This window comes from Malaclemys terrapin, chromosome 2, assembly GCF_027887155.1.
Source record: "Malaclemys terrapin pileata isolate rMalTer1 chromosome 2, rMalTer1.hap1, whole genome shotgun sequence".
Taxonomy (NCBI): Eukaryota; Metazoa; Chordata; order Testudines; family Emydidae; genus Malaclemys; species Malaclemys terrapin.
In genome coordinates, this window is record NC_071506.1 from 171,484,810 (window position 1) to 171,504,979 (window position 20,170).

Below are 20,170 nucleotides of genomic sequence, written 5' to 3' on the forward strand. Positions count from 1 at the left end.
CACCCACGCTGGCGCTAAGCCCCTGGGGCCTGTTTCCAACCGCCAGTGACCGGCCCGGCCCCTCAGCACCTCCCCCATCCCCCCTTGCCGCGCGCTCCGGTGGCTGCTATTCCCCCGCCCCGTTCGGACCGTTACGGGGGGGGCGGCGGCACCAGACCCCCAGCACTGCGCGAGCGGGCTGGAGTCGGAGAAGGGGGGAGGGGTGACAGCGCGCGTACACCACACTGCGGTGGGGGGTGGGTCCCCGCGTAACAGCTGCGTCAGAAGAGCCGTTCCGCCTCCAAGATTCGCCAGGGGCAAGAGGGGGCGGGGTTTCTCCTAGAATCCCCACAGGGGGCGATGGGATACGTTCCCCTCCGCGCTGTGGAATCCCGGGGGCGGAGCCAGGCCGCTCGCAATGCCGGTTAGTCATGTGATCCCCGCAGGAACGCTGTGCTATAGGGCAGGAAGCGGAAGTGAAGTAAGAGCTTGCGGTCCCGTGACCGTTGTCGAGCTTGGTAGCTGCTGCGAGCGAGGAGGGCTGTGCGGCGTGCGGGGCGATGGCAGCAGGGTATCAGTATCGGCCCGGCCCGGCGGGCGGTGGCCCGGGTATGCAGGAGCCCAACTTCCTGTGGAGCGTGTTCCAGAGGTGAGAGCCCCGGTGACGCGGCTGCCGTTACCCCGGTGTCCCCGCCAGCAGCAAACGCCCCGGGGCGCCGAGTTACCCCCCGCCGAGACCCGGCTGCCACCGCGGGTCCCCACCCAGCTGAGTCTCGCCGCCCCTCCCTCCGCAAAGGCCGCGTCCGGCCCGGTGCAGCACCGCGATCGCTGGGTCAGTTCCTCCAGCCCAGCCCCGGGGCGGAGGCGGCTCCACCTGTGGCAGTGCGGGAATAGCTACCGCTAGGACTGAGCCCGGCCCAACCTGTCCGCGCCGGGGCCTTCCGGTCTAGCCGCACTGGCCTGGTTGAGGGGGACGTGCAGCGGCTGTGTGCGGACAGGCCCTGAAGTGCAGCCCCTCCCATGTCAGCGGTGAGGGTGGGAGGTGTGTGAAGTGCCACCTGAGCCGCTAGCTCTGAGGGCGGCTGAGCACGTACAGGGCGTAGCGCTACTTGATCAGGAACAGTCAGCATGGATTCACGAAGGGGAAGTTGTGCCTGACTAACCTAATTGCCTTCTATGATGAGATAACTGGCTCTGTGGATGAGGGGAAAGCAATGGATGTGTTATTTCTTGACTTTAGCAAAGCTTTTGATACTGTCTCCCACAGTATTCTTGCCACCAAGTTAAAGAAGTATGGGCTGGATGAATGGAGTGTAAGGTGGATAGAAAGCTGGCTAGATCGTCGGGCTCAACGGGTAGTGATCAATGGCTCTATGTCTAGTTGGCAGCCGGTTTCAAGTGGAGTGCCCCAAGGGTCGGTCCTGGGGCCGGTTTTGTTTAATATCTTTATTAATGATCTGGAGGATGGTGTGGACTGCACTCTCAGCAAGTTTGCAGATGACACTAAACTAGGAGGCGTGGTAGATACACTAGATGGTAGGGATCGGATACAGAGGGACCTAGACAAATTAGAGGATTGGGCAGAAAAAAACCTCATGAGGTTCAACAAGGACAAGTGCAGAGTCCTGCACTTAGGACGGAAGAATCCCATGCACTGCTACAGACTAGGGACCGAATGGCTAGGTAGCAGTTCTGCTGAAAAGGACCTAGGGGTCACAGTGGACGAGAAGCTGGATATGAGTCAACAGTGTGCTCTTGTTGCCAAGAAGGCTAACGGCATTTTGGGCTGTATAAGTAGGGGCATTGCCAGCAGATCGAGGAACGTGATCGTTCCCCTTTATTCGACATTGGTGAGGCCTCATCTGGAATACTGTGTCCAGTTTTGGTCCCCACACTACAAGAAGGATGTGGAAAAATTGGAAAGAGTCCAGCGGAGGGCAACAAAAATGATTAGGGGTCTGGAGCACATGACTTATGAGGAGAGGCTGAGAGAATTGGGATTGTTTAGTCTCCAGAAGAGAAGAATGAGGGGGGATTTGATAGCAGCCTTCAACTACCTGAAGGGGGGTTCCAAAGAGGATGGAGCTCGGCTGTTCTCAGTGGTGGCAGATGACAGAACAAGGAGCAATGGTCTCAAGTTGCGGTGGGGGAGGTCCAGGTTGGATATCAGGAAAAACTATTTCACTAGGAGGGTGGTGAAACACTGGAATGCGTTACCTAGGGAGGTGGTGGAGTCTCCTTCCTTGGAGGTTTTTAAGGCCCGGCTTGACAAAGCCCTGGATGGGATGATTTAGCTGGGAATTGGTCCTGCTTTGAGCAGGGGGTTGGACTAGATGACCTCTTGAGGTCCCTTCCAACTCTGATATTCTATTGCGGGATCCTGAGGGACAAAGAATAAACGTGGGGCCTAATCCTCATTTTGGGGGTAGGAAAAGCAACCGTGAAACAGACTGTAGGTTCCCCCACTGTATTTCACTCTTGCTGGAGCGCTTGATGAGCATCATACATTGTGCTCTTCTAAGGGTACATCTACACTACAGGGGGGAGTCGATTTAAGATACGCAATTTCAGCTACGTGAATAGCGTAGCTGAATTCGACATATCGCAGCCGACTTACCCTGCTGTGAGGACGGCGGAAAAAATCGACTTCTGCGGCTTTCTGTCGACGGCGCTTACTCCCACCTCCGCTGGTGGAGTAAGAGCGTCGATTCAGGGATCGATTGTCGCGTCCCAACGGGACGCAATAAATCAATCCCCGCGAGGTCGATTTCTACCCGCCGATTTAGGCAGGTAGTGTAGACCTAGCCTAAGACTTCTCCCATATAGGCATTAATAGCTCATCCTTAAAGTGTTTTATGCCCAAACCTATGATTAGGGGATTATAACATATTGATTATTTTTCCTCCAAAGGTCACTCTCAGTACTTGCAGTGCTCCACCTGCTTGGTTTTAATAATATGGGTTTCTTTCATCTAGCTATTTCCTGGCTTTTCTTTTACATTAGTTCAGTGTTCATTGCGCAGGTTTTCACACTCCTTTTAAATATCGTTGAGTTGATTGTCTTCTGTGGCATATACCCAAACTACGTTTGCTTTTTGCAGTGGCTTACCAGTGTCTTTGACTATTCATTCGTAAATGTACCTATATTCATTTCTATTCATTATTATTCTTCCTATTCCTGTGACCCTTGATACTTTTTATCACCAGTTAAAAGCTTTATATTTGTGATACCTATAAAATATTTACATAATAAGCAGCTTTGTAATGAATAGGAGTACTTGTGGCACCTTAGAGACCAACAAATTTATTAGCGCATAAGCTTTCGTGGGCTACAGCCCACTTCTTCGGATGCATATATAGAAGTGGGCAGTAGCCCACGAAAGCTTATGCTCTAATAAATTTGTTGGTCTCTAAGGTGCCACAAGTACTCCTGTTCTTTTTGCGGATACAGACTAACACGGCTGCTACTCTGAAATTTGTAATGAATGGCTTTATAGAAGACAAGATTTCTTATTTTATCAGGCAGGATAAGAAAACAACTTTTAGGCCCCAATTCTACAAATACTTAAAAATGTTTAATTTTATGACTGCAAGTAGCCCCTCTGACTTCAGTGGGACTGTTCATACCAGTCAAGTTAAGCACATGCGTAAGGCCTTGTCTACACTTCAGAGTTTTGTTGAGCAAGTTATGCTGATCAAAGAGCGGTATAATTACATTGTTTGTGCATGTTCACATGACACTCCTTCAGTCGGTGGAGTGTATCCACAGTTATGCTCTATCATCAACAGTGAGTGTAGTGCACTGTGGGTATTTATCCCACGGTGATATTATGGGAGATGGCTCAGTTTATGATGACTGGGAGAACTGTATGGTGACTTGCCTGCCTGCCTGGTGCGATGGTTGCAGATCTCTCAAGACATCTAGATAGACTTATGTGTAGTGCTGGGGAGGAGCCGGTGGTTGTGGTACATGTAGTTACCAATGACATAGGGAAGGGTAGGAGAAATGTCCTGGAGGCCAAATTTAGGCTGCTAGGAAAGAGACTGAAATCCAGGCTCTCTATGGTGGCATTCTCAGAAATGCTTCTGGTTCCATGCACAGGGCCAGGTAGGCAGGCAGAGCTTCAGAGTCTCAATGGGTGCATGAGAGGATGGTGTAGAGAGGAGGGGTTTAGATTTATTAGGAACTGGGGAAACTTATGGGATAGGAGGAACCTATACAGGAAGGATGGGCTCCACCTAAACCAAAGTGGATCCAGACTGCTGGCACTTAACATTAAAAAGGTTGCAGAGCTGTTTTTAAACTAAGATGGGGGGAAGCTGATTGCTGCAGAGGAGCACGTGGATCGCACAGAGACTTCTCTTAGAGGAGAGTCTGTTGATAGAGATTCTCTAGGTTTTAGGGAGGAGGAGAGGATGGAAGAGGATAAAGTATGGGCCAGATCAGATGAAAAACATTTACATAAAAAAGAATCTGACTCATCAGAAAAGGGCAGACAAATAAACAGTGATAAGTTTTTAAAGTGCTTGTACACAAATGCTAGAAGTCTAAATAATAAGATGGGTGAACTAGAGTGCCTTGTGTTAAAGGAGGATATTGATATAATAGGCATCAAAGAAACCTGGCGAAGTGGGGACAATCAATGGGACACAATCATTCCGGGGTACAAAATATATCAGAAGGACAGAACAGGGGGCATGGGGGTTAGGGTTTTTGCTTATCGTCATCTGAGGATTGGAGCACCTCCTGAAACATGTCCTCCTTGCTCTTCCTTGGTCATTTCCTTATTTGGTGGAGGCATTTCACCAGTGTGTGTGTGGGGGGGTTTTCTCCTGAAGGCCACACCCGCAGAAGCACAAGAAACAATAAACAGAAGCATGATTGTTAGTGCACTCACGGCATTGAATCATGCTAGTAAAATACACCTCTTTTTACATATGAATCAGTTTCTCACTGTCTCTTGGCAAGCACAGGGCTCAGCAAATGCCTTAAACATGATTAGTTCAGCCCGGGGGGGGGGGGGGGAGGGGCTCAAGATAGGGCAAAGGGTTTAGGTGTTTTTTTAAGGGGTTCACTGTAGGTGATTAGAGACAAAATTGTAAATTCTGCCACCACTTTCAACAGGCGGGGGTCATTGTAACCGATATCTCACTCCTGAGGGTAAGCAAGGATGAAAGGGTGCATATCCTGGATGCATGCAGCTCTAGACTGCTCACTTGTGTGCCGCCTTGGTCCCTGCACAAGTGATTACCGATTGGTGCAGGAAAGTTTCCTACAATGGGGGAAGGAACAAAGCGGCTCTGCCAAGGAACCTTGAGCAAAGGATTGGCGAGTACTTCCAGGAAAGTTTCCTAGAGATCTCTATGGAGGATTCCTATGTGAAATCTCATTGTGCATCAACACACTATTCTGCAGCACTGCTTAGCTGCACAGGGGAATGTGAAGTACACGCAAAAACTGCTAGTTGTGTACATTTCTATCCCTTCACCCACTTCTAGAATATAACAAAGCAAAGGACAGCTCTACCTCATATAACTGAGCAGCATCAACTCAAAAAGATCACTTACCAGATCTCCCTTCTCCTTATCATGCGCTCTAGAGACAGAGTGCTGGGACTGGCTCGAATCCCCTGGGGTCAAGATGAGGTTCTGGACAACCTTGTCCCATCTCGTCCACTACTTCGTCCTCAGGGTTGATTCCACTCTCCACTGTCTCCAGCCCCGCTGAATTATCCACGGGGTTCATGGAGATTGGGTTGCAGGTAAGGATGGGGTCCAGCTCCTTATAGAAGCGGCAGGTCTTCGGCGCAGCACCAGAGTGACTCCTTGCCTCCTGGCACGCCTGCTTCAGCCCATTGATGTTTGCTGGAGTGGAGCTGGGACTGCACAGTCTCGCCTCCGCATATACTCAGCAGATCCAACAGCTCCGGTGTGCTTCAAACGGGAGAACGTTTGGTTCATGGAGCTGCCATGGTCAGATGGGAAGATGCGATATGAGCTCTCTACGCCGAGCAAACAGAAAGCAGAATTTCAAAAATTCCTGCGCTTAGGGAGAGGGGTGGATGCCTGTGTACCTGATTACAGGGCAGCGGAGTTTGAACTGCTGACCAGAGCAATCAGGATGGGCATTTTGGGAACATCCTGGAGGTCATTTATAGTGATATAACCAACCACACTGACACTTTGTCGATATAACTTCACTCTAAAAAGCTCTACATTTCTAGTCAAGGTGGTTTTATTTCACTAGCAAAGCAGGAGAGTTTTGTTGGTGGAAGGAGCATTGAAGTGTGTACACTTCCACTGTTTTGTCAACAAAACTTGACTTCTGTCAACAAAACTCTAGTGTAGACAAGGTCTAAGTTTTTGCTGGACCTGGGCTGAAAGTAGTATCAATTTTTTCTGATTAAAAGAACAGTTTTCAAACTATTACTGAAATTCTCTCATTTTAAAATGTGTAACTTAAGAAAATTGTTTTAAGTGAAATCTTTAAAATTTGTATTTGTTTGCAGGGTTGATAAAGACAGGAGTGGAGTAATATCTGACAGTGAACTTCAGCAGGCATTATCCAATGGTAAGTGTGACTTAGCAAAAATAAAAAAGCTTCTTATACATTTAGCATATGCATTTCTTATCCCACCTTTTGGTTACATGAGAGATATCTCTTCTAAGTAGTACAAAGGAAACTGAAAATCTGAACATGTAGTAGGGAGCAATTCTGCAGTGGATGATCGACTGAGAAGTGAATAAAAAAGGGAGCAAAACAAAAATCGGAGACAGATAAGATGTATAATTCATAGCCCCAGGAGGTTTCCTTTTTTCAGACCTTAAAGAGGAACTGGATTTTTTTTTTTTAAATGTTCTCTATTAGGTTTTTTGATGTGTTTTAATAGCACAAGCTCAGCTCCTGTTGTCAGTTTCTCTGCATTGGGATCTTTTTTCTAGAGAGAAAAAGCATAAGTATAGCATCCTCCAGCTGTCCTTGTGTTCACAGGAATTAAGGTGTAATCATGATCCATATTACTCACTCATCGCTTCTGAATGTGCCCTTCATTTTTTTTAACTAGGACCAGTGTATAGTCCAGGAAAATTTTACAGGAGCACTTCGAACCTGTCTTGCTGCACATGTAATCTTTGTTGCATACCTTGGTGCAGGAAATTAGGATGGTAAGAGGTCTAATGGTCAGTGATGGTTTTAATAGAGAGAAATAACTGGATGTTACAGAAGGGAGGAGGAGGTGGTGGTAAAGTGTTCTCATTAGTGCTTCACAAAGCCATTTATTTAGTCTGTCAGTAGGGCTTCCTGAGATAAGGTGGGGGAGGCAATATCTTTTATTGGACCAACTTCTGCTGGTGAGAGAGACAAGCTTTCAAGCCGCACTGAGCTCTTCCAGTCCTACTGTAGTATTTCAAGTGTAGACAAGCCTTGGTTACATTTGGCTGAGGTGCTGCTCATATATCTTTGATGTCTAACTACAGTGGGCAGAGTTTTTTCTGGTAATTTCATGCCTTTTTCTGGAACATCTAAGAGGCTCACGTTGGGTAGCTGTTTGTTGTATCCCCATTTCCTGTCATGTGGGAAAGTTCCAAAGTTTAATTCTGTCACCCTTCCTGCACAAGGGGTCTGTGGTGAAGGTGAGGCCAAGTGACATTTGGGTTGCAGTGCTAGCAGGAACAAAATATAATTTTTATTACTAATCATCTGACTTGAAATATACTTAGGAAACAAAACTTACTGTGGAGTACAAAATGCCATTATTTTATAAGTCTTCTGACTAATAGCAAAAATAAATTAGTTGTTTACCTGGTATAATAGGATCTACTCACTGTATCACCTATTCTTTTCCCCATAACTAGAATAGCCTGCTTGAAAGGGTGAAACTTTAAAATTGTGGCAAAAATAGAGACACCGAAGAAATTTGGGTCACTGTTTTTGTTCATAATTTGTTTACAATGGTTTTAGAAACCTGTCTTTGCCAGCTCTTTTACTTTAAATTCCTCAAATTAACCTTTTTTCCCAGTGACCCACTTCAGTGTTGTTACACAACTGCCAAAATTTCTATATGCCTTTCTTCCTTGCCTGTTTACAGTGTTGGTTAGCAGTTCGAACATTGGATATAGTTATATGAGAAATCACCACTTAGGAATTCAGCACTGGAAAGACTGAAACAGATAAGCTAGGCAGTTTATATAAATGCATTAACAGATACCTTGCCCACATTCCACAAGTTTCTGTATTCTAACAAACCAAGTATCCCTAACCAGTCTCAATTCCACCAACTCCCTTCTCCCAGGATATAATGGCAGTTGATTTTAAGTCTCCAGTGGTGATCCTGGCAATTACAGGCCAGTAAGTCTAACTTCAGTACCAGGCAAATTTGTTGAAACTATAGTAAAGAACAAAGTTGTCAGACACCTAGACGAACATGATATATTGGGAAAGAGTCAACACAGCTTTTGTAAAGGGAAATCATACCTCTCCAATCTATTAGATTTCTTTGATGGGGTCAGTAACCTTGTGGGCAATGGTGGTCCAGTGGATATAGTGTATTTGGACTTTCAGAAAGCCTTTTACAGGGTCCCTCACCAAAGGCCTTAAGTATAGTAAGCGGTCATGGGCTAAGAGGGAAGGTCCTCTTATGGATCAATAATTCGTTAAAAGGAGGGAAACAAAGGATAGTAATAAATGGTCAGTTTTCAGAATGGAGAGAGGTAAATAGTGGTGTTCCCCTTGGAATCTGTACTGGGACAGTGCTGTTCAGTATATTCATCAGTGATCTGGAAAAGGGGGTAAAAGCGAAGTGGCAAAATTTGCGGATGATATAAGATTACTCAAGATAGTTGACTCCAAAGCAGACTGCAAAGAGATCTCACAAAACTGGGCAACAAAATGGCAGATGAAATTCAGTGTTGATAAATGCAAAGTAATGCATATTGGAAAACATAATCCCAACTATCCATACAAAATGATGGGAGCTAAATTAGCTGTTACCGCTCAAGAAAGAGATCTTGGAGTCATGTGTAGATCTCTGAAAACATCTGCTCAATGTGTAACTGCAATCAAAAAAGCTAACAATGTTAGGAAAGGGATAGATAAATAAGATGGAAAGTATCATAATGTGACTTTATATATCCCTGGTATGCCCACAAGTACTGCATGCAGTTTTGGTCATCCCATCTCAAAAAAGATATGTTAGAATTGGGACAGTTACAGAGAAGGGCAACAAAAGGATTATGGGTATAGAACAGCTTCCAGGTGAGGAGAGCTTAAAAAGACTGGGACTGTTCAGCTTGGAAAAGAGATGAGTAAGAGGGGATATGATAGAGGTCTGTAAAAGCGTGACTGGTGTGGAGAAAGTGAAATTAATAGGCAGCAGGTTTAAAACCAACATAAGGAGGTACTTGTTCACACAACGCATAGTCAACCTGTGGAACTTGTTGCTAGGGGATGTTGTGAAGGCTAAAAATATAACTAGGTTCAAAAAGGAATTAGATAAATTCATGGAGGATAGATCTATCAATGGTTATTAGCTAAGATGGTCCCTGGCTCTGTGTTCCTTAACCTCTGACTGCTGGGAGTTGATGACAGGGGATGTATCACTTGATAAATTGCCCTGTTCTGCTCATGTCCTCTGAGGCATCTGGCACCAACTACTGTCAGAAGCTAGGCTATGGGGCTAGATGGGCCATTGGTCTGACCCCATATGGCCATTCTTATGTTCTTATGAATGGCTGTTGGGTTTATGTAAATCACAGTGATGAGTTCAAGAAAAAGAACCAGACAAAAAAACTACTGGGTTATTTTTCTTGGGGGGAGTTGTTTTCACCACCCTGCTTCTTTTGAGCAGCAGTAACAACCATTGGTGCTGTCAGCATGGCATTGGTTCATGTTTGGAAGGTCATCCTCATTACTGAGCATATCACTGGCAATGAATGAAAACAGGCCACAAAGCATATTGAAAACCTAAATTCTACAAAAATAATGGCTTAGGCCTCTGCTCTCCATGGAAGTCTCTTACAGAATCATAGAATCTCAGGGTTGGAAGGGACCTCAGGAGGTCATCTAGTCCAACTCTTATTTGCTGGCAGTACATAGGCTTTTCACTGTTGTCACAGAGTCACCAGGGCGATGCTCTGGAACTATTCCATATGAAGCCAGCCAGGACTCTGGTGTAACATGCCTCCTCTCTCTGAGCATACTGTTGCCAGGGCAAGAAGCTTACACAGCTTGGACCTTACTGGGCCTGACCTTGGAGCATTCAGCATCCCCTTCCACACCATGCGCTTCCTGCAGCAAGTCCACCCGGGCAGGGCTCCTGGGGAAGTCAGAGAGCCCTGCACCCCAGCTCCGCAGTCAGCTGTGACTCTCAGCTAGCATGTATAACAGAAATTAGTGACTTTCAGCCAAGTCCATCTTGGAATCTCAGGTCAGACATCCTGGACTCCCCTCTCCAGTCCCCCCAAGCAGACTGTCCAGCTTCCAGGGACCTGACCTCGGACGACACCCTCTCTCTCCCCCCTCCCCCCCCTCCCCCCCATTGCTCCTCATCTTGGTCTTTGTCTCACTTCCCAGGCAAAGAGTCGCCAGGTCGTCACCTGTTTGCATCCCCCTCCTGGGTCTCAGATTATGAAGGGCACCGGCCATAGCATACATGCAGGCAGCTGGAGCAGCCTCACCTGCCCCAGGGGTCTAAGCCAAAGTGTCTCACCCTTATTCCCACCACTGAGACATTGGTGCAACGCACAGGGAAACTGAGGCACATGCAGTATTCATGCAAAACAGTAAAACTCACACAGGCTCAAAAGTAAGACTCACATAGGCTCACATACAACATAACAAGGGAAAATACCCACTTTGTCACAACTGTCCAAGAAACTACAAATACACCCTCTTCTCTTTTAGTGTAAATTTCTTATTATAGAACTATTGCCCTGCCAATTACAGTGGCCACTGTTAAGTTGCAAGACTTACCACCTCCCATGTCTCTTTTGCACAAAGTTTCTCTCAGGATGAAACATGTGGCCTGCTTGAATTCTTTCCTGTACTGTAAGTAGAAACATCTTGGCAAATTGATGGAAACTGTTTAGTGTGTACTAACACACACAGGCCAACTGATACAGTCAATAGGGATTTATCAATGGTGTGGACAGGTCTCCCTGAATGGCTAGGAATATTCGTTGTCCTCTATAAGAAACCAGGGCTTTGGAGCGGAGCTGGAGCACGGAGCAGCTCCGGAACAGTGGAGCTGCAGGTTTTTGTCTAGAGCTGGAACACCGCTCCAAAGCCCTGTAAGAAACATGTCTCGAAAATGTGCCACAAGTCTTCTCCACTCCTAGATCTAATTTCCCATTAAGTTTCATAGTTGAAAATTTTCTAAAATGTTCCACTTGTGATATTACTATAATTACTTATTGATTTTATGGCCCAGGCACTGGAATGGGGAAGAACAGTAATATGTTGAGTTCTTTCTAAAGGGGAATAAGCTTCCTTCCTGATTCTTGCAGTAGTGTCTCAACAACCTGCAGAATGAGTTACTTTCCTATTAGTATGCAAAAGTTATAAAATGTTGTTCAGAAAAAAAAATCCATAGATTGCCTGAAACTAAGGCCACTAAGTGTACACTAGAGACCTACAGTAACTCCTCACTTAACGTTGTAGTTATGTTCCTGAAAAATGCGACTTTAAGCACAACAATGTTAAGCAAATCCAATTTCTCCATAAGAATTAATGTAAATTAGGGTGGTTAAGTTCCAGGGAAATTTTTTTCACCAGACAAAAGACCACACACTCCGTCCTGAGCCCCGGCATGTCCCGTCCCCTCTCCGCTCTATGGAGCTGGGGTAAGCGGGGAGCAGGAGCGGGGGGGGGTGACACCCTGACATTAGCCCCCTTCTTCCCCCCCTTGCACAGCAAGCAGGAGAGCAGCTCTAAGGCAGAGGGCAAGAGCAGCACATGGCAGTGGGGGGAGTGACAGCTGAACTGCTGGCAATTGATAGCCTGCTGGGCGGCTGCCACACAGGGAACTTAGGGGAACAGGGAACTGATGGGGGCGGCCAGTCCACCCTGGTTTCCAAGCCCCCACCAGCTATCTGCAATGGGCTGCTCTTCCTGCAAGCAGTGGACAAAGCAGGCGGCTGCCAAACGATGTTATAAGGGAGCATTGCACAACTTTAAACGAGCATGTTCTCTAATTGATCAGCAACGAAACAACGTTAACTGGGACGACTTTAAGTGAGGAGTTACTGTATATTGGTATAACTACATCACTCAGGAGTGTGAGCGATGTCGTTATACCGACCTAACCCTCCCATGTAGTGATGTCAATGGGAGAGCTCTGCTATCAGCATAGTAGCATCTTCTCTAAAGCGGCACAGCTGCGCCGTACGTGAAGACAAGCCCTTAGATATCACATCCTTATTATTTTGTTTATTGCCCCTCAGAGATCTAGCTCTGAACTTTCTAGCTAGGTTGTCATCTGGGTGTTTTGTGTTTTTTTTAATTATGGTTATTTTTCCTATTCATCTTAAAGCTTCACCATGCTGCTTTTCTGTCTGTTTCAGGAACATGGACTCCATTTAATCCAGCAACTGTCAGGTCAATCCTATGTAAGTACAACTGTACAATGAGACATATCCTGAGTATGTAATTTTAAATAACATTTTTATTATCTTCTATAGCTGATGGCTAAGTTTTTCACATGCTGCAGCACTTAGTTACATCCATTTTAGATCAACAGTAAACTGAAAGTACATGGTACAATGTATAATGTATTCTTTATAGCTGATCTTTGCAGCTGCTTTGTTTGTAATACTATGAACATCATTAATACAAACTTCAGTTCTCCCTTCCAGTAACCCCATTCCAAAAAAGCTATTCATTAGGAAGAAATAAAGTCTAAGACCTAGTGACACCTCATCTGTTTTGAAAACCTATGGAAAATATACTAATGACTAGGGATATACAACCCCACACACACTTGCCCGAGCAACTTTTAGGGAAGATTAAAAGACAGCTGAGAAAATGGCAAGTGTCAGAAATGTAGGGAAAAAGTCACAGATTTTTGACAGTAGCACTGTCTTCATGTTTAATACCAGTAAGTCACTGGGAACAATTTTAAAGCTTTTATTCTAAGTACAAATATGGACACTCCCCGACTTACGCAAGCGTTCCATTCCGGAACACCTTGTGTAACTTGAATTTTGCGTAAGTCAGGAACATATACCCCACGATTACGTGCGCAAAAAAAAACCACTTTCTAAGCTTACGGGACTTTTTCCGTGAGTGCGGATTTGCATAAGTCAGGATTGCGTAACCCGGGGAGTGTCTGTATTGAGCAGAAAAACTGATCCTATGTTATACCTCAAAAAAAGACCAAAATGGGGGAGGAGAAGCAGAAAGCTTCTGATAACTATTGGAATAATTCTCAGCAATGCAAAAGAAGCTGGTAGCAAGTTAGTGGTATAGCAAGAGACAAACAAATGGAACTTTAAAAATGTCTATGTTCCTCCCTCACACAGTTTATACACAATGTATTTATAATTATTTACTCAAATCCGTTCAAGTATATAGTTGAAATTAAATCTCCAGTCTGGTGCTATTTTATATTTAGGGCCCTACCAAATTCACAGCCATGAAAAACACTTCGTGGACCATAAAATCTGGTGTCCCCCCATGAAATCTGGTCTTTTGTGTGTTTTTACCCTATACTGTACAGATTTCACAGGGTAGATCAGTGTTTCTCAAACTGGGGGATCCTGACCCAAAAGGGAGTTACAGGAGGATCACAACATTATTTTAGGGGGTCATAGTATTTTAGGGTCACAGTATTGCCACTTCTGTGCTGCCTCCAGAGCTCGGTAGCCGGAGAGGGTGGCTGTTGGCCAGGTACTCCGCTCTGAAGGCAGCACCCTGCCAGCAGCAGCACAGAAGTAAGTGTGGCAATACCATGCCATGCCATCCTTCCTTCTCTGCTGCTGCCAGCCAGCTGCCCCCGCTCTCCAGCTGCCCAGCTCTGAAGGCAGAGCCGCTGCCAGCAGCAGTGTAGAAGTAAGGGTAGCAGTACTGCAACCCCCACCCCAAAAGCCTTGCAACCCACCCCAACTCCTTTTTGGATCAGAATCCCTATAATTACAACACTGTGGAATTTCAGATTTAAATGGCGATTTACGATTTTTAAAATCCTATGACTGTGAAATTGACCAAAATGGACTGTGAATTTGGTAGGACCCTACGTATATTGTTTAATAAACCTTTTTTTTTAATAGTCCAAACAAGCCATAGAAATTTCCACTGCAGACTGTTTGAATGCAAAAGAATCCTTCGGGGGGGGGGGGGGGGGGGGATTTTCTATCCACTTTTGCTTTGCAATTCCTTGCAGAAGAGCAAAACCTTCATGCTAATCTGTCACCGATTTGATCCCTAGGAGACTTCACTGTCACACAATTGCTCTTTCATGTTGCCTTCTTCAGTTACTTCCTGTGTTTTTCCCTATCTTCCCTTCTTTGCCATTTCACCACTTCCTCTCCTGTCTGCTTTCATGCACTCTTCTACTTTTTCTTCAGGTCAGCACTATTTTCACAAATTCTCCTCCGCTTCATTTGTTTACCACCTCCTCAGCCAGTCCAACCCATCTCTTATTGAAGATCGCAAAATCTTACTAAAGACTTCAGTATAGTTTTACGTATTAATGCTTCAGTTATGTTTATTTCAGCCATGTTTGACAGAGAAAACAAAGGTGGCGTGAACTTCAATGAATTCACTGGAGTCTGGAAGTATATCTCAGATTGGCAGAATGTTTTTCGAACGTATGATAGAGACAATTCTGGAATGATTGACAAAAATGAACTAAAGCAAGCACTAACAGGTTTTGGTAATTTTTTTATAATTATAGTTTGCTATATAACGGCTGGTTTTGTCCAGTGTTAGATTACAATACCTTTAAGGCTGTGCCACTTCGCAGTTGTGACAAAATGGAATAATCAATTGTAAGAAATAATTGAGTTGTAATGTAGCTATTATTTCTCATTTGGATGTATATGGCACTTCACAAAAGACTGACATCTGTGCCGTGAGCAGCTTACAGATCATCTGAACTCTTCTGCTGAATAAAATTGAAAAATAATTAATGGGAAGCAATGTGTGCAAACTTAGTGTAACTCTTTAAATTCATACTTTATTAAACACCCTAAAAGTCTTACCAGCATTTCAGTTATAAATGTTTTAATCAGTGGCTCACTGTGCCATTGGTCATAAAGCATTTACGGGCTTTAAAATTTGGCAAGTATTTTAAGGAATAAATTTAATTACAAGGAAAAACAGTTGTTGGAGAAATGGATAAACCTGTTTCCCTTCTCAGGGATACTTGAGGCACCTATATATTTCCAGAGATAGTTGTCAATATTCAATTATATTAAGTAACTTTTGAATTGTATTCCACAAATCTTGCTTTGATTATAAGTTCTTAACCTTTATATGTAAAGTTAAATAATGCTTTCACCCCTCAGCTCATAGAGAGCCGAGAAGCGATGAAACCTGTATGTAACCTGTTGAAAACATAAAAATTAAGACTTTCATTCTGCTATGGAGAAGTCATGCTGTTTTGCAATTTGAATTCCTTTTAAAATGTGAATCAAATCTATTTAGAACCATTGCTCTAAAACATTTAGTTCTTCAAATTGCCACATCATTATGTATACCCCAGAACTGCTAAGAGTTAGGCTAGTGTGTAAAGCAGCTTGTAAGCTAGCTAAGGCGAGTGGGGGTAAAGGAGGAAGGGGAAGAGTTCTCTTCTTCTCTCTTCCTCTCTCTCCTCCCTCCTTCCCCTCCCCCCCCCCCCCCCCGGTGGAAAGAGTGAAATCTTCTGAAATAGAACAACCTTAAGATTATTATAATGGTCTTCTAGTACACCTCCCCTTAGGATGTGGGCCTTGTCTAGAGCCCACTGAAGTCAATGGGAAGTCTCCCGTGGGCTTTAGATCAGGCCCTACAAGTGCTGAGATTAGGAAGCTTTTATTTTTATCTATTTTCAGATATAAAAACTGTAGAGGCTCTGAACCCTCCTTTTGATAATTCCTCCTGATTGGCTGTTTTACCTGCTATATTTACAGTTAACAAAAGTGTCTGAATTGCTAATGCTTTCTTCACTGCCTCTTTCAAAGGAGAATGAATGATCCTTGTGAATTTTAAAGATAAGCCAGTTCTAACCATCCCTCTTCACGCAGCTGTGCAGAAACTATCAAATGGGCTACCCCTATATCGTCTGAAAACCTACAGTAGGCACAGCTGTGACAGGTTCTAGTAAACTCACATTTCCACATGATCAAAGGGATCTATGAGAGTCTTACGGCACACAACTGACTGTATCCCTTCTTTCATTGTACTCTGGTAGGCTGCTAGTAGAACATGTTCCAGAGCTTTTCTCTGTGCGTGACAGAGCTTCTGCTAGAAGTGCCCCAGAGGGTCTCTTCTTTACTTGACATAAGACCTCAGAATATTTAAGTAATTCCTCTCAAACCCACTTAACATTATCCCCACTTCCTCATCTGTAAAATGAGATAATTTGACCACTTTTCTAAAAACACTTTTCAGACCTTGTGATAAGTGTTTCTATAAACATGAAGTATTAACATTCTCACATGCTAAGCTTACTCTTAAGTGAGCTTTGTTAAAAGATCAGGTGTTTCAAACAAGAAAATATTGGTTGAAAATAATTCACTGTGTAATTAGCAAAACTCCTGGTCTTCCTGGCTGCTCCGTCATGGCATTTGTATCACCTAGCAGTAATTGGAAGTTGTGACTACAACAGAAAATGGCATTTGGAAACAACAGCTTGTGCCATCCTATTACAGCACAGTTACATTCTCACTTGATGCAGAGGATAACAATTTGTTCAATTGACTTCAATGAAAAAGGATATTAAAATGTTTAAATACAAAATACGTTGAGCACAGCCCTAAAGACTTGTTTTAATTTTCCTTCTAACAGCATAATCATTTAAAATTGGTTGTAGTATTTCATTTCATTGAGATTGCAATTCATTCTTTTGTCATGTTCTTAATCATTACATGTTTTTTATATTGCTTCTATTTTGTTGGAGCATTTTCTTCAGTAGATGAATGTATTCTAATATCCATTTAAGTTTGATTACTGTTCTACAACTTTTACATTTACTTAATGACTCTTGTCTATTTGTGGCAACATAACTTATGCACATTTGCTTTTGTGTGTTATAATGCTCTTATATAAACTACCCAGCTTTGGTCATGTAAATCTTGTAATCTTTTTTTTCTTCCAAGGATATCGACTATCTGATCAATTCTATGATATCCTTGTTCGGAAATTTGACAGACAAGGAAGAGGACAAATTGCTTTTGATGACTTCATTCAGTGCTGTGTTGTGTTGCAGGTAATAGAAGAAATACATCTACTGTCAAAATGGGAAGCCATGATTTGTACAGGAGTTGAAGCATGTGCTGGATCAGGAATCTAATTTGACATGACTAATGTAGTACCTTCTAGGAATGCTGTGCTGTGCGCTTATACATCCTTATGTTGATCAACCTTGAAAAATCTTAAAGCTCGATCTTGAGCCCTGAAATGCTTTGAGGCCTCTTGGCATTACTATAATACAAATAAGTGCAAAATGACAGACCTCAATGTCTTAAGTGCTTCTTGTCTGAAAAGTGACTTAGTGTTTGCCTTCTAGAGAAAAACTTGCCTTTTTTATTTTTTTTTAACTTTCTGCTGGCCTTGCAAAACTCATCCTGGCCCTTGAAAGCCAAGCTGCATTCTTATCTTGTGGCTCGTGGCAATGAAGGCTGTCCAGTCCAGGTTCGGCCTCAGCTTACATTCATGCAACCCCATTGTTGTCTTTTGGGGTGCACAGGTGTAACTAAAATAGAATTTGTCCTGCTGACTAGAATCTAATTAATTCTTATTATTTCAGTTGTTCTTGCATAGTTGTATTGGCTCTGCAAGCTCAATAGAAGTAAAACGTAGCAAAATCTTTATCTGTAAAGTAAGCTGATATAACTGACTCTGCACATAAATTGTGTGTAAGAAGCCATCATATTTTTGTAGCCACTCCTCAATATAGAATTGTATTTTAAAGCTTAATTCAGAGCTGAATTTCAATCATTCAGTCAGCGTTAGATTTTTCATTTAGCCCACGCTGCAGGACTAAATGATCTCTCACTGAAAAGCTCTCAGCATTCCTCTGTTACTGTGGTATTCAGAAAACAATCTGGAGGATTCAGTGAGACAAGGTGGTGCTAAAACACCAAACTGTCTAAAGTTTTGCAGCCTTCTGAGTGATGTTTCTTCCTTACTGTCAGTGTTTATTCCACAAGGTGTGGACGAATGTGCAGCATGCAGAAAAAGGAGTGAGTGACAAGTAGTATTTTCATTTTGTTCTTTGTGGGTCATCTCCTTAGCTCTATAGTATTGGTGGTTCTGTCTTCCTGCTGCAGAACCATCAGTAGTTTTCTAAAAACATTTGCAATGTTAGTCAGTATTCACCGCCTTATGCATTGTAATTCCAAACTCTGGTTTAATATAGTAGAGATGTTTAATGATTGACAGGCATAGTTGCTGGTTATAGTGAAATTATTAAAGTGATAACTTGTTTCCATAGTATTTTTATACTAGGCCTCTTTATTTTTATGCGACACCATAACTACGCATGGTTATTTACATGCAAGTATGATATAGCACATGACCCATCAAGCTTATAAGAGAGAACAAGATTTGCTTTTCAAATGTACAAAGGTGCTTGTTGAACCAGCCTGAGAATCTCTCCAATGGAGAAGTAATTTTGCCCCCTGAATTTCTTGGCAGTCCTGTATTAACAAACATTGAGCTGGATGCTAAAGAAAATGTATACAATTCAAAGGCTACATATTATTATACATAACAAAATGTAATTCAAGACATGGTATGTCACAGGGAGGTCTGAGGGGGGAGCTTATTCATCCACCAGCCCACCAGGTAAGAGCAAAGAGAACCACCTTTTATCTTAGTCATTGAATCTAAATTCCCAAACAATCACCCTAAGGAATGCTCTTAATCTGTTCTTGCTGGAAATGCATCCCAGAAACCTCAGTTTACATTCATCTGAACACTTTCCCTATATTCAGTAATGTTTTCTGTTTCTTTCCAGAGGCTGACTGATGTATTCAGGCGCTATGATACTGATCAGGATGGCTGGATTCAAGTGTCTTATGAACAATATCTTTCCATGGTCTTTGGCATCGTATGACACTGACCAGTGCGAATGAGGTTGAACGTTAGTGATACAAAGACTGGAGTTGCCAAATCTTGTCACTTACTGAATATGACTAAAATGGATATAACTTGTTTCATTCTCTTAAATTGTGTATGTCACCAGCTTCAGAATCTGTTTGTACTCAAGCTGCTCAGCTTTTATGTTGTATTACTGTAGCAACAATGGCCATATCAACACTTAGTGCAAAATTTAGAATTGTTTGTGATGTGGGTGCTAAAAACTTTTTTCCAGATTATCATGCATGGGGAAAAAATATTTTTTTAGAAATGCCAAATTAAAGTAATAATGCTTGTTAATTAAAAGGGATTTAAAGGTCAGACAGAAGTTGCACAACATGGTTTGCATGTGCCTTACTTTTTATAAGAATTTAATGTATTAATTTTTAATACAGAATTTAAAACAGTAAAGACATTAGACAGTCACACTGTCCTGTCCAGTTTTTGTGCATAAGGATATTTCTCCAAAGGCAGCTCTGATAGATCCCTGCTCTTGTGCCTCATGGCTGAACTTAAGCCTCAGGTGTGCTGAGTCATTGAATCTCCTCATCAGCAGGAGAGCAAGCTTGCCTTCCTGCCAGGCTCAATAGCCAGCAATTGTCCAGACCCTTAGTTCTTTACTCCTCATGGATGGGTTTGGGTTGGAGCCTCCTTTTAACGTCTGCTGTCTGCTCCCTGCTATGCCTGACCAATTTAGTTCCAGCTCAGTTTTCTATTGTTTGGTTCTTAGCTAAGTGCAGCTTCTTCTTTGAGTGATGTCCCTGTGGATGCTCCACTTGAGGTGATTCTGCGTCCCTGTGGGAGAATTCAAACAGCAGTGCCTGGTTTGGCCACATATGCACCCTCCCTGTCTCGCGCTGCCACTAGCAGTTAACTAGCGTTGTGCGACCAAACCTCCCCCACCCTGCCTCAGCTT

At 43.5% G+C, this 20,170-nt stretch overlaps 1 protein-coding gene across 2 annotated transcripts; it reads left to right on the plus strand.

Moving 5' to 3' along the window:
- Nucleotides 1-456: 456 nt before the first annotated feature.
- PDCD6 (programmed cell death 6) lies at nucleotides 457-19,680 on the plus strand. 2 transcript variants are annotated; one of them, XM_054018569.1, is made up of 6 exons: nucleotides 457-628; nucleotides 6,488-6,549; nucleotides 12,537-12,581; nucleotides 14,687-14,845; nucleotides 17,271-17,380; nucleotides 19,133-19,680. In XM_054018569.1, the coding sequence occupies exons 1-6, from the start codon at nucleotides 540-542 to the stop codon at nucleotides 19,229-19,231; spliced, it is 564 nt and encodes a 187-aa protein (XP_053874544.1). In that variant the 5' UTR covers nucleotides 457-539; the 3' UTR covers nucleotides 19,232-19,680. The 2 variants fall into 2 exon arrangements, with proteins under 2 accessions (XP_053874544.1, XP_053874545.1); XM_054018570.1 differs by having other exon boundaries at nucleotides 14,687-14,839.
- The last annotated feature ends 490 nt before the right edge of the window (nucleotides 19,681-20,170 follow it).

Coding starts and splice junctions, on each gene's coding strand:
- PDCD6 (XM_054018569.1), top strand. CDS start 540: ATGGCAGCAGGGTATCAGTATCGGCCCGGCCCGGCGGGCGGTGGCCCG. Junction 14,846..17,270: donor GCAAGCACTAACAGGTTTTG/GTAATTTTTTTA, acceptor TTTTCTTCCAAG/GATATCGACTATCTGATCAA. Junction 17,381..19,132: donor AGTGCTGTGTTGTGTTGCAG/GTAATAGAAGAA, acceptor GTTTCTTTCCAG/AGGCTGACTGATGTATTCAG.